Here is a 17825-nt window from a genome sequence, read left to right as displayed (position 1 = left end):
TCATGCAGATCTGTGCAGATCTGACTTGACGTGATGCATGCTGGGTAGAACAAGTTCATTTTAACCAGAGCCCGTCTACGGAGAGCCTTCCCACTCTCTATTAAGTCCCATTGTAACGAATTCTGGTTGCAGTTCCACCAGATTTCCACTGGGGGCGATCGCCATGAGTGCAACATGAATGGGACTCTATGGAGCTAAACGGCTAAATGTGTCTCTTTCTCCCGATTGTCGTTGAGAAATCTCAGATTTGATTGTAGGTTTTGCAAGTTCATCATGGGTTATAGGTCAAAAGTTGAATGAACGAGAACTTATGTCCTTTCGTTTTCTTACAGGTTGAGTTGTTGTTGCCCATAACACGCTAGCATTGTGCTAATGAACGCTGATTGGTCAGTGAAGGACTGATTACGACCAGATCCCGCTTGACGGCATCGTGGCATCCGAAGCGGGACCAGAATGTTAAGGCGGACTTTTTCGCCCAAGTTTTTTTTTTTTCGGCCCGGTCTTTTAAAACAACAAAACAGAAACTCTTCTAGCACGATTATTTACCCGTGTCAGCTGTGTTGTCCACGCCTCGAGAGAAAAGAACGTGCAGAGCGCGAAAGCACCAAAGCAGTGGCTGAAGGATTGCCGTAAAGCAGTATCTGGTCGTACAATGTGTATGACGTCATTGAGATTTTAAAATACTTTTTAAAGCAAATAAGTGACTCTAAAAAATCTAACACCCAGCAATGTGTCATTTCTTTGCATCTCCTTTCAAATACAATATTCAAATTACTGCACAAAAAATTATATCCTGAGAAAAGTGGATTTTGAGGGGTATTGCTCCATAGACCGCCATTCATTCTGCACTCGTCCTGAGAGCGCCCTCATATGGAACCAGAGTGGAACTGCAACCAGTTCAGAAGTCGGAAGTTCAGAGAGCCGAAGTCCCGCCCCCTCTACTTCCGGGTTATGGGACCTATCTTTCGAAAAAATATGAACGGCAGTCTATGGCGAAAGATAAATTATTTTCTGGTCCCGATCGACTTGTGCCTTGGATTATACATATGTTGTTTTTCAGAATAAAAAATGATTTTACATGTCAAGAATGTCACAGTTTGTCGCAAGATAGTTAAGTAAAACGCTATGGAAAATACGTAATTAAACGAACTACAAGTCCCGCATGCTGGCGCGTACAGAACCGACCAAAACTCCCTTCGTATAACTACAGCTCTCGACATGACCCGATTTATAATGATTTTCACCTCGTTTGATGCTTCTGCCTTCGTCCTGGAAGAAGACGGTAAAGCTCAACAAGGAGACAGCCATAGTTCTCTAGGGATCTCTAGAGAGATGTAGTTCACTAAGCGATCTCATACAAAACCTAATGTTGTTCAGCTTATTTACGTCAAATAATTTATCTCTTGACGTGAAAAATTATCTTTTAAATTCACACACATCATATGTGAAATTCATGCCACAATTCGATCGGGACCAAAAAATAATTATTATCTCTCCATAGACTGCCGTTCATATTTTTTCGAAAGATAGGTCCCATAACCCGGAAGTAGGGGGGCGGGACTTCGCCTTTAACCAATCATATTCGAGGTCTATGAGCATAACAACCCAGCATGCATCACGTCAAGTCAGATCGGCACAGATCTGCATGTCTGCATGAAGTCAGAGAACGTCTAATGAAGTCGAACGCGCCTAATGCTTCCGACAAATGAGAAGTAGAAGAAGAAAGTCCGGAAATGACGAGGATTGCGGAAGTTATCGACAGTAAAACGTCAACGCGCCAAATTTGTGTCTAACAACAAGCCACTGCTTCAGACACGTCTAAAAAGTTCGTCTAATCTTTGCGAAGAACTTCATGTGCAGAACGTTGCCGTGGAAGAAGACAGTGCAGGTAAGATCATTATTTATTTACGTATCAACAACTTAAGTTTCCGGTTTTCTGTTTCCTTCTGCGCATCGTGATATCTAACAAGAGCTGTTTAATCCTTCACGATCCCATGATAATGTTTAGATAGGCATATGAAATGTCATTAGACGCAGTATGTCAAGTATAAATAATAAACATGTCTGTCAGTCTGGTTGAGATTGAGTGTTTCTGTCTTTAGCATGGCGGTACCTTTTGTGCAGGACTGGGACCTTGTCCAGACACTGGGAGAAGGAGCCTACGGAGAGTATGAATCCTTATATTTGTCATCTAAAATATGTATTTCTTTTTCATTTCTTTCTTACCAGTCCCCATGTCAATGCCATGTAAACGTGGTAGGAGATGAAATGTCAGAAATGGTGATGAGCAAGGATCAATTACAGAAAGACTAGAGTAGCATATTTCTTATTACTACAGGAATTTGTTTATGATTTTAAAAGTTGGAAAGTCCAAAACAGCTTTCAGTTTGACCATATAGGCAGCAGCTACAATGCTGCTTAAAAGTATTTGTACTCCTCAGAATTTTCTACATTTCTGCATTAAAAACTCCTCACAGTAGACAGTAGAAAAAAAGAACTTAATAAAACAATTGAAACAGAAATAAAATGCTTTGGAATTTATTTATTCAGGAGAATTAGCCAATACAACATATGCAGTGAGGTGCAAAACTAGGTGTCAGAAGTGTTTTCTATCAGTATTATGAGACTCAGGTGTCATTCAGTACCCTGTTTTGTTTAAAAGAAAATAGTGATTTGTTCCAGTCCAACTGTATTGTGACAAATGAACTTTCTGAGGACCTCAGAGAAGGAGTTGTTGATAATCAGGCTGGAAAAGGTTACAAAACCACCTCTGCACCTCTTACCCTCCACAGCAGTGGTCGACCAACAAAGATCACTCCAAAAGCTCCATAATATCGCTCCATAATAATCTGAGAGGTTACAAAGGAACACAACTAAAGACCCCTCTCACATTGGCTAATGTTAATATTAGGGATGCACCGAAATGAAAATTCTTGGCCAAAACCAAAAATGAAGAACCCAAGGCCGAAACACCGAAAGAAATTATTATGACAATTATTAATACTATTGCATTTATGCCTATCAAGGCATTGCAGTTGCATAAATTAATATTAATGTTTCAAAGAATAAATCAATTACAAAATTATGAAAATATTTATTTAGCACATTCCAACGATGCACAATATAAAAATAAAATAAAATTCAAAATAAAATGTTTAACTTGACCCCACTCATGTGTACATTAAATAATAATGGAGCACAAGCTTTTGCAGCTGGAAATCGGCATCGATCCACTGTGCAGTCAGACTGAGCATATTTGTTTTTATATTTATTAAGAAAAATTGGTGCACTGCACCTTTAGAAAAATAGCACTGCCCCTAGCACTGACGGTAGTCTTAATTGAAGTTGTGCATGGCTGTGCGTGTGTGCCGCCGAACGGGCATGTCGCAAAAAAAAGTGAAAAAACTAAACAAAAAGATGAATGTTTGTCTTGCTGTTTGTTTTGGAGGTGCAGCAGATAAATAATTAGACTGACATCTAAAAAATATTTTTCCAATGGAACATGATCTACCTGCACTGCCTTCGCGATCTACCGTTAGATCTATCAGTGGGTCTTTATACTTATATAATACTTTATAAGTTGAAATACGTCCACACCGCAGACATGTTGGACATTCCAGACAAGCCCGTCCTGGCTGCTGTTTTTGCTTGCGTCATCACAACTTCCTGTTTCGGCCGTGTTGTTTCGGTGATAAAAGTATTTCAGCTGAAAACGCACTTTTGGGCCATTTTTGGCCGAAAATTTTTGGTGGCCAAATATTTGGTGCATCCCTAGATAATATTGATTAGACCACTATCAGGAGAACACTGAACAACCATGGTATGTTGCCAGAAGACAACTGGGAAAATGTTTTGAAGAAGGATGAAACCAAATAGTTTGGTTTAAATGAGAGGTTCATGTCAGGAGACTAAACAACACTGCATTTCAGCCTCAGAACCATAACATTGGGGTTTAATCCTTGTTTGGGCCTGTTTTGCAGCTCTTCATCATTGATGGACGAGTGAATTCTGACTTATACCAGCAAATGCTAAAAGTAAATGTCAGGACATTTGTGTCTGTAAAAGTGGGTTGTGCAGCAAGACAACCTCCTGACCTCAATCCAATAGAAATGTTGGATTAAGTTCATGTGAGGAAACCCACCAACATCCCAGAACTGAAGTTTTTTTTTTTAACTGAGGGATGGACTAAAATCCCTCCCAGCTGCTGTAGACAACTGATCAGCAGTTACTGGAGATGTTTAGTTGCTGTTATTGTTGCACAAGGTGGTCACACCAGATACTGAAGACAAGGGTTCATCTACTTTTGCACCTCACAGATCTGTACAAAACATTAATTTTCTTGGAAACCATTCTGGCCTGCCTCCACTGGCTGCCTGTGCATATTAGAGTTCATTTTTTATTTGCCTTTAAATCTTTAAATGGCCTCGCCCCGCCTTACCTCTCAGAGCTTCTCCATCCTTACACTTTTGCTCAATGTCTCAGGTCAGCTGATCATCTGCTCCTAGAGGTACCGAGGTCTAAGCAGAAGCTCAGAGGGGACAGAGCTTTTTCTGTTGCTGCTCCCAAATTGTAGAATGGTCTACCACTGCACATCAGACAAGCCCCCTCACCGTCCATTTTTAAAACTTGTCTTAAAACCCATTTTTATTCCTTGGCTTTCAACCCAGCATGAGACCCTGCTCTTGTTTGCACATACATGAGTTACATCACGTAGCCTACATATTGTTTACATTAGTACTATGCAAAAAAAAGAAACGTAATTAAATAAATAAAATAAAAGTATTTATGACTTATTAGTGTGATCACCCTCTCTGCTGCAGGCCAGCAAGATCACCAGAAAAGATTGCCAGATATTATAAAAAAAAAAAATTGGTATTGCCCTCTATTGTAGCACTGAGGTGTTCCAAAGGAAAAACCTTCAGAACACATCACCTTGCTAGAAGTAAAAGTTTACCTATTAATATCAGCCGTTTTGCAGATAAAGAGATTTGCCCCAGAGGTAATTTCAGAAGGAACAAGACTGGTTCGGATTTTACTGTTTTGTGAAAATTTGAACTAAGCTCCTGAGAAATATTCTTCCAATACCTGGATATTAAGGGACATTGCCAAATATGTTGGTAGTAGGTCCCTACTGCTTTTTTACGCTTCCCACAGAGGGGAGAGGTTTGGGGGTTAATTTTGTTTCGAAAATGTGGAGTGCGCTGTAATCTGTGTAATATTCTGTACTGTTTTGAAATGACATAAAATTACCATTTTCAAATAAATCAGCTACAAATCTTAGTTCCTTTGAGTACCAGTCATTGGAAATACTTTTTTCCACACCAGGAGAAAATGCTTTATTTTGAATTATATATTGTAGTGCTAATGAAAAACCTCTCCGGCCAACATGTTTAGTAATATCACGTCAAATCTTGAGCGTAATGGGATTATTTCTAACCTCTGCTGGGATTTCACCTTTGTCAATTGACAAATGATGCTGATGGAGGACAAAGGGGCAAAATGTTTGAACCAGCCTGATATTATCCAGGCATGACAAGCCCAGTTATAATGGCTGTGGTTGTTTTTCCAAGTGCTCCATAAATAAAGTTGAGTTGAGAGAAAAACAAATACAAAAGCATAATATTTCTGTTTCAATTGTTTGATTAGGTTCCCTTTGTCACTTGGACTTGTGTGAAAATCTGCTGATGTTTTGAGTAGTTTTTATGCAGAAATGTAAAAAATTCACAGGGATGCAAATACTTTTAAGCACTAGAAGACAAACAATGACCTTGTTCATGAGATGCTCTACACAGCATATTTTACCATGTTTTTTAAGAGCTGACAAAGTATTTTCCTTTTTAATGACAGTTTTACTGTTGGTTTTATGAACTTAATTCACAATTGACACAAGAATCACTTTAAGATGATTTACAACGTAATTCCAAGTTAGTGACATGTTAAATACCGCATCGGACATACTGCCTGTCTGATTATAACTGATTATATCCTCTTTGCTCTCTTTGCTCTCTTTGCTCTCTCATCTTTCATGATCTAACTGTACTTTCCTCTTCGTGTGCATGGTCTCAGAGTGAGGCTTCTGGTTAACAGGCAAACGGCGGAGGCAGTAGCGGTTAAGGTGATCGATACCTCACGTGCTAAAGAATGTGCTGAAAATGTCAGGAAGGAGGTGTGCGTCCATAAGGTAGGTCAGTAAAAAGTCTTGGAAAAACTAACTTATAGTATAACACTGATTTTACTTGTCCCTCATACTAGATGGAATGAAAAGATTCAGTGTTTATCTTCACAAACAACCAACATTTTTTTTTTTTTTTTTAAATGACTTAATAATTATTAAATTTCAATATGAATGCTTTTTGCTTCATTATGTAAATGAAGGGGCTTTCACTCAATGTCGTGGTATAAATAAAAAAGACAGAAACAAAGGCAAAATAAACATACATTTTAAAAAAAACAGTCGCCACCAAAACAAAAGGTCACACACTCCAGAATACAGAATACAGAAAGCTTTATTAATTCCCAAAGGGCAATTCAGTTTCTACAGTCCACGATCTAGACATACAGCCATTCACACAACAATAGTACATAGCAGGAGTAGCATGATATGGCCTGGGTCCAAGTACAGTTAATAAGTAAAAAACATGAGAAGCAGAATAAATAGTGATAAAAAGAATACAAATAACTGCTTGTCCTGAGAGAGCATAAAGTAAGATAAAAAATAGCAGCCCAGAATAAAAGGTAATGTGTTCTTATTAGAAACACATATTAAAAAACTAATAAAAACTGAAAAAATAAATGGAAGATTAATTGCACATATCCGTACTACCTAAAGTGCAGTGTGCCAAGAACATATCAGTCAATAATTATTTCCTCAACTCAGTATTTAACAGCGTAATTGCTGAAGGAATAAATTATCTTGCATATCTGTTTGTCTTTCTGGGAGGCTGCAAGTAACGCTGACCTGATGGCATAAGAACAAATTCATCTCCAGGAATATTATGTTGGTTTATCAGACATTTTGTTTTTTGGAGGACACGTTTCTCCCAAAGAGAATTTCGATCGCACATTTGGTTTCTAGTCATTTTGGAGCAGACTTTCACAATATTATTTAAACAGTTTCAGACCTTCACTGTTACAGTCAGGTCTATAAATATTGGGACATCGACACAGTTCTAATCTTTTTGGCTCTATACACCACCACAATGGATTTGAAATGAAACGAACAAGATGTGCTTTGACTGCAGACTTTCAGCTTTCCAAATCCGGTGAACGGTGTACGAATTACAACAGTTTGTATTAGAGATGCACCGATTTATCGGTTGGTGACCGGAATCGGCCGATTTTCACGTGATCGGCCATGACCGGAGACCGGCCGGTCAGTCTGACATATGCCGATTTTTTGCCGGTCAAATGAACTCGGGCGCCGCATGATTTACATCGTGCAACATCAGCATCACACGCAGGCCAGCTGACAGTCTTGCCTGGGCCCGGGACGAGATGTATGGCTGCCAATGGAACTGGTTCCCTTGTATTTATTGATGATGCGACTGCTGACAAAAGCAGCAGGATGAATTCTGAAGTGTTTCGGGCAATGTTATCTGCTCATATTCAGCCAAATGCTTCAGAATTCACTGGACGGCACTTCACAGTGCAGATGGACAATGACTTGAAGCATACTGCAAAAGCAACCAAAGAGTTTTTTAAGGCAAAGAAGTGGAATGTTATGCAATGGCCAAGTCAATCACCTGACCTGAATCTGACTGAGCATGCATTTCACTTGAAGACAAAACTGAAGGGAACATGCCCCAAGAACAAGCAGGAACTGAAGACAGTTGCAGTAGAGGCCTGGCAGAGCATCACCAGGGATGAAACCCAGCGTCTGGTGATGTTTATGCGTTCCAGACTTTAGGTTGTAATTGACTGCAAAGGATTTGCAACCAAGTATTAAAAAGTGAAAGTTTGATTTGTGATTGTTAATTTGTCCCATTACTTTTGGTCCCTTAAAAAGTGTGAGGCACATATACAAACTGTTGTAATTTGTTGTAATGTGGTGGTGTATAGTAGCCTGGTCGTTACCATCCTACGTTTCCGCCCGAAATTTGATTTCGGTCTGGCACGGAGTCTGGCCAAATTGCACTTCTGCTGTTCGCGTGTAACCGCGGCAATCAGCGAACAGTTGAGTGATGACGCGGAACTCGCATGCCGAGTTGCTTCCAGCGTAGCTTGTAGTTCAGCAGCATAGCAACAATGGCGACGGAGGAAGAGAAGCTAGAAGCCATCCACGAAGTTGTCTCAACTCTCGAGAGCATCACGGAATTAAAACCAGAACAAGAGGCTTGTCTTGTCAATATAAATGGCAAGGACGTCGTAGCTCTCCTTCCAACTGGCTTTGGGAAAAGTTTGATTTATTTGACTGGAAGCGGAAGTGGTAAGCGTAAGAGCCTGAACTCCAGCGCACAATATACGTCATTACCAAACGTTGCTGATTGGTTAAGGGAACTCCAATGATTTTAAACCTCAAAATAAGCATCCGCCCATTACGGAGACAGATTCCTATTACATTGGGCCAGACTAACGTGCCAGACCGAAATCAAATTTCGGGCAGAAACGTAGGATGGTAACGACCAGGCTAGGTGTATAGAGCCAAAAAGATTAGAATTGTGTCGATGTCCCAATATTTATGGACCTTAACCCAATTTTAGTAGTTTCTACAATCTCCTTAGATGTTTTCTCTGCTTCATGCATGCCAATGATTTGACCCTTCTCACACAGACTAACATCTTTTCCACGACCACAGGATGTGTCTTTCGACATGGTTGTTTAAGAAATGAGAAGCTACTCATTGCATCAGTTGGGGTTAAATAACTTGTTGCCAGCTGCAAGATAATCACCCATGCAGTAATTATCCAATAGGCGGCTCATACCATTTGCTTGGTTAAATCCAGGTGGCATTTTTTTTTTTTGGCCAGGCAGTGTATAAGAACACAATTAATATAAATTTCACTGTCTTAATAGAAGCTCATACATATCTACTATGATCTTATCCTAACTATGAAAAAACTATTTATACAGTATATGAAATATCTGAACATTCTGCACAGAATAAGAACAAACGTTTTGTATCAGTCCATCTTTTATGTACCATTATTAGTCAAGAACACAAATATCTTGGGGGTGGGACGACACAGTGGTGTCGTGGTTAGCACAACAAGAAGGTTCGAATCCAACTATGAGGATAGGTGCTTTCGGGAAAACAACACAAGCACAATATTGTTTGAGACGTGCAAAAATATTTCCGATTCATTATGAGACCATGACAGTTAGTCTTAACATTGTGTATACTATTATAGTATATAACCTATTTGTGAGGCAGCTGTCGCGAAGTGTCCTTGAGCAAGACACTGAACCCCCAGTTGCTCCCAGTGTGTGGTACTGGTATGTGAATGAGTGTGAGCAAATGGGTAGATGCGTCTGTGACTGTAAAGCACAAGATATTCTCTAACACCTGGATGGCCATTTACCATTTACCTATTAAGTAAATAACAGAAACGCTGTTTTGTTTAATTCAGTCCAGTTTACCAGCATCACAAACCACGTTCTCCAAAATGATAATTTGAATTATCAGCTGCTTCAACATAAACTGAAAATTGTAACAGTCATGAAGAGAGATTTAGTGTACCTTCTGTTTTGGCTAGTGAGTGTATATTTCAACATTTACTTTTGTTTGGTAGATGCTCAACCACTCCAACATCGTGCGTTTTTTTGGCCATCGGAAGGAAGGGCCAACTGTTTACCTCTTCCTGGAGTACTGCTCTGGAGGAGAGCTGTTCGACCAAATTGGTGAGACACATTACTTGCATTTGACAAGTAAATTGTAATATAATCCAGTCGCTTTGATAAACTCAGATAATTTCATTCACTCATTTTCTGTAACCGCTTCTCTGGAGGGTTGCAGATGGGCTGTCAATTCAGATATTTTTTATTTCCATTTTTTTTGCATACCTTTTATTTTGAGAGAACAAAGGAGACATGGCTTCTGATTTTATAACCTTTGTGTTTTGCCCTTCAGAGTAAACTTAACTTAGAGTTAACTACATGTAAAACTGACGTCAAGTATGCTATATGTACAGTGGGGAAAACAAGTATTTGATACACCGCCGATTTTGCAAGTTTCCCCCCTTATAAAGAATGGAGAGGTCTGTAATTTTCATCATAGGTACACTTCAAATGTGAGAGACAGAATTTAAAATAAAATTCCAGAAAATCATGTTGTATGATTTTTAAATAATTAATTTGTATTTTACTGCATGAAATAAATATTTGATCACCTACCAACCAGCAAGGATTCTGGCTCTCACAGACCTGTTGGTTAGTCTTTAAGAAGCCCTCCTATCCTCCACTCGTTACCTGTATTAATTGGACCAGTTTAAACTCGTTATCTGTATAAAAGACATTCCCTTCTCTTTCCGCGCGAAGAATTTGGAAACCCGATCCAAAGTACGCCCTGAATAATTAACACATAAAACCAGAGGGACGCTCCCTCTTCTCCGCACTTTTAACTTTACACTTTCTACTTTTTCTTTTACTTTGCACTTTTACTTGCTCTTCTTTTAGTCTTCTTTTTTACGTACTTAGTCACGTTTATACTTAGTAACTTTGTTTTAAGAACAACTTGAATATTGTTCCGCGGCCATTTCAAGCTCTGTTTGTTTCTCGTCGTTGTCGGACCTTTTTCCCGACGTACAATGTTTGTATTTTCTAGCTTTATTCATTTTCATACTCTACACACCGAAGTACTAATTAAGAAGATCAACATCGTTTAAGTTAGCCAGCGTAGTCAGCTGGGATATCAGAGAAAGACCCAATCTCTTCTACGGAGAAGACGTAACAATCCAGCTTCCTTCTTCGAACACAAAGACATTGCAAAGTGTTATCTACTGCCTTCGATTGAACACCTACAACGCTCTCAAGCGAAGCTGGGTGTTGGAGTTGCAGACCAAGCAACAAGTCCTATCTACCGGTCCAAGAGAGACCTGCATCAGCTGCGCCGTTTCGTCACCACCTCGTCACGCCGACGCTTCGCCCTCACTGTGCTGAGAAGACTCTACAAAAGTAGGCTCAGTCGTTCATTAAGACAAAGAGTTGGTGTCACTGTTTTGAAACTCCCTATTGACATCTTTTAGAGAAGATTGATTAGATTAGGTATCAAATCAATTCCTGCTAGTTTAAATCATAAGACATCTCCATCTCTCACCATCACTCTGCAAATTAGTTATTTCAGGTCTTATCCTATCCGTTTTATTTGATTACACACCTATATGCATATATTCTATTAGTCCCTCATTCATTCATAGTTGTCACTTCATTAAATAAATATTCACACTTAAGAAGTTGTTTGTGACGTTGTTTTACAGCAGAGAATGAATGGTACAAATTATGGAAAAGGATTCACTTCTTCAGACATGCAAATTATTTAATTGAGACTGATAAATTGATTTAAACCGTGATCTTCCTACGATAAAAGGAGGTGGTGGCCTAACGAGACATGTGAAAAGTGCAGAATACGCTACATGGCGCAATTATTAGAAAATGGAAGAGACTCAAGATGACTGTCAATCTCCCTCAGACTGGGGCTCCATGGAAGACCTCGCCTTGTGGATTGTCAGTTATCATGAGAAAGGTCAGGGATCAGCCCAGAACTACACAGAAAGACCTGGTCAATGACCTGAAGAGAGCTGGGACTACAGTCTCAGTGGTTACCATTAGTAACACACTACGCAGTCATGGATTAAAATCCTGCAGCCCACGCAAAGTCCCCCTGCTTAAACCAGCACATGTCCAGGCCCATCTGGAGTTTGCCAGAGACCATCTGGATGATCCAGAGGAGGCATGGAAGAAGCTCATGTGGTCAGACAAGACCAAAAGTGAACTTTTTGGTATAAACTCCACTCGCCGTGTTTGGAGGAAAAAGAAGGATGAGTACAATCCCAAGAACACCATCCCAGCAGTGAAGCATGGGGGTGGAAACATAATGCTTGGGGGATTCTTTTCTGCAAAGGGGACAGGACGACTGCACCGTATCAAGGAGAGGATGGATGGGGGCATGTATTGCGAGATTTTGGGCATCAACCTCCTTCCCTCAGTAAGAGCATTGAAGATGGGTTGTGGCTGGGTCAGTGACCCAAAACACACAGCCAGGGCAACTAAGGAGTGGCTCTGTAAGAAGCATTTCAAGGTCCTGGAGTGGTCTCTAGACGTGAACCCAATAGAAAATCTTTTAAGAGAGATGAAACTCTGTGTTGCCACGCTACAGCCTCGAAACCTGAAAGATCTGAAGGAGATCTGTATGGAGGAGTGGGCAAACCTGGTCAAGAACTATAGGAAACATTTGATCGCTGTAATTGGATCTGTACTAAATATTAAGTTCTGTTTTTCTAGTGTATCAAATACTTATTTAATGCAATATAATGCAAATTAATTATTTAAAAATCATACAATGTGATTTTCTGGATTTTTATTTTAGATTCTGTCTCTCACAGTTGAAGTGTACGTATGATGAAAATGACAGACCTCTCCATTCTTTATAAGGGGGGAAACTTGCAAAATCGGCGGTGTATCAAATACTTATTTTCCCCACTGTATTAATGCATACAAATACATGAAATATATCTCTTTAAGGTCTGTAGTTTTTAGTGTTGCACCACACAGAAGTAACCATGATTGATAGGCAGTACAAAGGTTATTATTCGGCTCTGAATGTAATAAAAAGCTCTGAAATAGTATGCAGTTGATGATTTTTACGAACACTCTTGTACATCTATATCTGGCTGTTATGCATTTAGATTATTAAATTTCTCTCTTTAATTTCAGAGCCTGATGTGGGGATGGAAGAGAAAGACGCTCATAGATTTTTCCAGCAGCTAGTAGCAGCTGTGGTGAGTGAATTAAAAGTGGTTTCTTCCACCTGTTTCTTCCACCTGCTTTTATTAAGTTCTTAATTTTACCTATACAGGAGTACCTTCACAGCGTTGGCATTACCCACAGAGACATAAAGCCAGAGAACATTTTGCTGGATGACAAAGGTGAGGAAACACAGTGTCCATCCAGGTGTTGGAGAATATCTTATATGCATTATCACTATTGTCTGCTGTTGTTCTTACTTTTAGATAACCTGAAGCTGACAGATTTTGGTCTGGCCACCATGTTTCGATTTAAGGGACGAGAACGGCTCTTGAGTCGACTCTGTGGGACTCTTCCCTATGTGGCTCCAGAGCTTCTCAGCCAAACAGAGTACAGAGCTCAGCCTGCCGATGTCTGGGCTTGTGGGATAGTCCTCACTGCCATGCTGGCTGGAGGTAAGATCACAATACCACATCCATGAAGTCCAATGTAATAGCTTTGGCATTGTGATGGTGATAATGTTATCAGAGACTATTGATTCTTGTCTCATTGTATTGGACTGTATCATTGAAACCATTTCAACTAACTGTATGTGTATACCTTTCTCAAATTGCCCCCCGGGGACAAATAAAGTTTTCTGAATATGAAAACCTTAGTCTGCAAATGTTATTCACCAGTGTACCACTTCTATACCAGCCTATATCTTGTAAAGGATTAACACTGTTGCTATTTAATAAAGTGCAAAGAATATGTTTCACTTAAAAAAAATAACATGGGATCAGTCACATGACTGACGTCCCATAATGTGTCTAAGTACGCTCCTTTTAAGTGGGTGATTGTGACAAGCTGTCACACAGTGTTAACACAACATTAGTCATTGTCATTGTTCTATATGCTCTATATTTAGAGTTGCCCTGGGACCAGCCAACTGAAAGCTGTCAAGAGTACTCAGACTGGATTCAAAAGAAAACGTACCTACCTCCTTGGAAGAAAATACAACCACTGCCTCTTAGTACGTCCAAAATGATTTATGTTTAAGTACAGAATACTCAAAATTATCTGTTCAATTCATATTCAACGTCTCACTTCAGGTTTGTTGACCAAATTACTGCTGGCCAACCCAGATTCACGTATCACCATCGCAGACATTAAGAAAGACCGCTGGTTTACTAAAGGCAAGTCCTGATTTCATATAACATTCACTTTAACAAGTTCTTTAACCCTGATGTTTTCTGGGCTGAAAATGAGTGTCTTTCTGTCCTTCTCTGTAGGTGTACAGCAACCAGCAGATACTCTGAGCTCAGAAGGAAAGAAACATCTTAAATCTGATACAGGACTCATATCCCGAGCCAACAGGTCAGAGTTTTGATTCTTTTTTATTTTAACCAAAATGTGTAGTTATTCTATTATTATGTGCTCTGTAAACCATTTCCTCTGTCTGTAGTGATGACAGGATGCAGTTTTCCAGCTCTCAGCCTGATCTTGTAGCAGGAAGTTGGGAAGCCGTGTTGATCACTGGTCAAACCCAAGGTCAGGTCAGCTTCTCTCAACCGACCAAGCCTGAGCACATGTTACTGGGAAGTCAGTTACTTGGCACACCGGGAGCCAGTCAGGTAAATACCATACTCAGAGCAACATTGGCTTCATCGCATCCATGTTTTTTTGTTTTAAATATTTACCATTGTGTTTGTATTTTGGCAGGTGAGGAACAGCCATGCTTGTTATTTTGTTTCTATCCTTATTCAGACTGAAATGCATCTCAAGGATATCCACATTTTTTCTGTGCCTTACCTGCAGCTTTCTTACAGTAATACATCTGTTTATTTTTTTTAAAAATTGTTTTCTGTGCATAGTCGCCGTGGCAGAGATTAGTGCGCAGAATGACGCGTTTCTTTACTACTGTGAATACGGATGCCTCCTTAGCTGCTCTGAAAGATGCCTGTGGCAGCCTGGCCCTTGGGTTCAAGCTCACCTGCACCAAACAGGTACATCCCATGCTCAAAGTATACAATGTTCAAACAATTCTAGAGATTAAATGTGTTTTTGTGATAAGAAAAAAGTTAGTAAGAAAACACCTGTTTCAGCTTGCATACAAGCCAAGATTAACACAAGTCTCCTCTACCTTCACTGCCCTTTAGCTGATTGAAGCTCTCTCTGCCCTTTAGGTGACGGTGAGCACACTTGACAAACGCAACAACAAGCTCATCTTCAAAGTTCATTTGCTAGAAATGAATCAGAGAGTGCTGCTGGACTTTAGGCTGTCTATGGTAGGTTTTACTGATTCAACTGCTTTTCCACATTCAAGGTGAGCAATAGTGTCACCACCTCTAAAACTTATTAGCTACGTTTACATAGACGATATTTCTACAACCTGATTGAAATTAGTCTGATTAGAGATTCCAACTCAACTCTTTACATAGACGCTAAGTAAAATCATGTGATAAGATATGTGAGCTTTGAATGGGTAGTTATAATTATTATTATTATTATTATATATGCAACGTGGCGTGAACGCCAAATAAAGTCAGCAAAATACTCTCCAGTGTGCGATGTATACTACTTTTTGATTTTATATATATATATATATATATATATATATGTGTGTGTGTGTGTGTGTGTGTGTGTGTGTATATATAGATATATATATAGATATATCTATCTATATAGAGATATATATATATAGATGTATAGATGCAGTCCTCATTCAAATCTGAACACAGAGACATGACTTATGTTCCCATGTATATCATCTTAACTATGAATTTATTTTATTCAAAGAAACCAGTTTGACCATATGATAGAAACAGGAAGTGCTGATTTTGGCTTCTTTTAGTGTCGCCATTTTGACAATATGTAAGCAGTTATAGGCTACCATGAGCTTGATTCAAAAGAATATTTATTCCCGAATAAAAATGATATTCATTTAATAGATCCAGTATCTTTTCATAAAATCCTTGGGTCAGTTTATTTATTTATTTTTTTAAATATATGTTGTTACTTGTATCGTCTCATTAGAAATGTCACTTGGATTTAAAAAAAAATATGACAACGGAGGAAAGCTGAACAAGTGTGCAACAATACACCCTCATAGATTGCATTTTAATACTTAAAAAAAAAAATAATAATAATAATCTAAAACCAACAAAAATTGTTTAAACCAGAAACGGAAGGGAAAACTAGCTTTGTGTTGAGAGAAGCAAAAAATGGTGGCAATGTTTTTTTTATTTTTATTTTATTGCATTGATCTACGTGACTTCTTGTTTACAACTCTTGGGTCATATGAAAAAGGGTTTGGGTAAAGGACCAGAACTGAACTGCAGCAGCAGAAACACTTGTGTAAGACTACATCGTGTTCATCGTTTGGATGTGTGTTCTTCAGAGAATTGCTGACGTGTCCTTTTGTTTCCAGGGTGATGGTTTGGAGTTTAAACGTCTGTTTGTGAAGATAAAACAGAAGCTCGGCGACATCATCAGCACTCAGAAGATTTTACTTCCCATCACATGATCCACCCTCTACAAACACACTGCTATGGACATTGGAGAGACACCTTGTAAATATTAAGTTGTATTGGTGTTTTCTTGAAGTGTGTATGTACACTCTTGTTTTTGTGAATTGTTAATCTGTTTTAGTTTTTAATTGGAAAATTAATATGATCAAATTTAGGTGCACTAAGATATTAGAGTGAGTGTGTGTTTTCACCCATGTTCTGCAGCGGAGAAGACTCATGTGTTGTGATTATGTTTGACATGAAACAGACCTATGTCTTGAATAAATAATTAATAGACCCACATTGTATGCTAAATGCACTTAGTGAAAATGAAGCAAACACCGGGTTTGATGGTGTTTACCTCATCTCCATCAATACTGTGTCATCAAATTTTGAAGCGTTTGAGGTTTTGGAATGATTATAGCTTAAAATAACATCTTAATTACTTTGATAATACACTGACTTGTAATAAGGGATGTATCCTTTTTCATTTCCCACTCTGGCTGCCGCAATCCTGTTCTGCCACTATGTAGCTTGGGCTGATTGAATACAGTCTCCTGTGAGAAGTGCGTCGTACTTGATGGCACTCATTCACACATCACCAATAACTGATATTTGGGTAGCCTGGCATAGTCAGACTCGGTTGTTATCAGCATTTGAATCTGGTAACACTCCATTGACATTTAATTATTAGTGTTTTAACTGTTAGAGGAAAAAATACCTCTATTTATTAGCAATTTAGTTGTAAACAAATTGACAAAAGTCAATTGTTATTGATGTGTATGACTTTGTTGCTGTTTTTCCTCTGTTCATCACCACATTGAACCTCTCCAAATGATTTGATTGGCCTGGTACATAATCAGTTCCCAACAGAAAGGTTCCAGACCAGCTTTCCAGCACAAAATATTTGTGAGTGGGGAAGTTGGTCAGGCTTCCAGACTGCTCTTTAGTTTGCCTATAAGAAAAGTAGCTCTGTATTCTCAGGGTGAAGAGTTTACATTTACTGATGGAGTCAAGAGAGAAAGACAAAGACAAACACCAAGTTGGCCTTCTTACTGATGGGCTAGTAAGTATTTGCTGGTCTGCTATATATTTGTGTTGTTGCACTTGATGTTAGCAAAGTTGTGGCTCATAAACCAACCTATCAAAATTTCGACAGATGTTTAGTAACTTGTTAGATCTCTTGTATTAAAGAGAGTGTCTGCTTTACACAACTGGTAATATAACACTAATGTGGGAATTACATTTATATTTCAGTGATTGTTTTGACTTACTATCCCTAAGATGAGGACAAAGTAAACCGATTTATTGCAGAAGACTGCTCAGCAATAGATTCATAGAGTTGATTTTAAAATAACGAACCAGCTTAAAATCTAAAAAGGTTTTCCTTTTTAAAAACAACAACTGCAGTTGGCTGATCAGTATATGTATACACCATTT

General features: G+C 38.9%; 1 protein-coding gene across 2 annotated transcripts; it reads left to right on the top strand.

The window, feature by feature from the left end:
* The first annotated feature begins 701 nt into the window (after positions 1 to 701).
* chek1 (checkpoint kinase 1) lies at positions 702 to 16747 on the top strand. Of its 2 annotated transcripts, XM_084564941.1 has the most exons (14): positions 702 to 1888; positions 2103 to 2168; positions 6067 to 6181; positions 9729 to 9837; positions 12868 to 12932; positions 13010 to 13079; positions 13164 to 13352; positions 13805 to 13909; positions 13989 to 14072; positions 14169 to 14253; positions 14342 to 14510; positions 14751 to 14882; positions 15063 to 15164; positions 16307 to 16747. In XM_084564941.1, the coding sequence occupies exons 2-14, from the start codon at positions 2104 to 2106 to the stop codon at positions 16400 to 16402; spliced, it is 1386 nt and encodes a 461-aa protein (XP_084421067.1). In that variant the 5' UTR covers positions 702 to 1888; position 2103; the 3' UTR covers positions 16403 to 16747. The 2 variants fall into 2 exon arrangements, with proteins under 2 accessions (XP_084421067.1, XP_084421068.1); XM_084564942.1 differs by lacking the exons at positions 702 to 1888; positions 2103 to 2168 and having other exon boundaries at positions 6067 to 6185.
* The last annotated feature ends 1078 nt before the right edge of the window (positions 16748 to 17825 follow it).

The sequence above is a fragment of the Chelon labrosus genome (assembly GCF_963514085.1).
Source record: "Chelon labrosus genome assembly, chromosome: 17".
Lineage (NCBI taxonomy): Eukaryota > Metazoa > Chordata > Actinopteri > Mugiliformes > Mugilidae > Chelon > Chelon labrosus.
The sequence above is the reverse complement of the archived record's forward strand: the minus strand, read 5'-3'. Positions and strand labels throughout refer to the sequence as shown.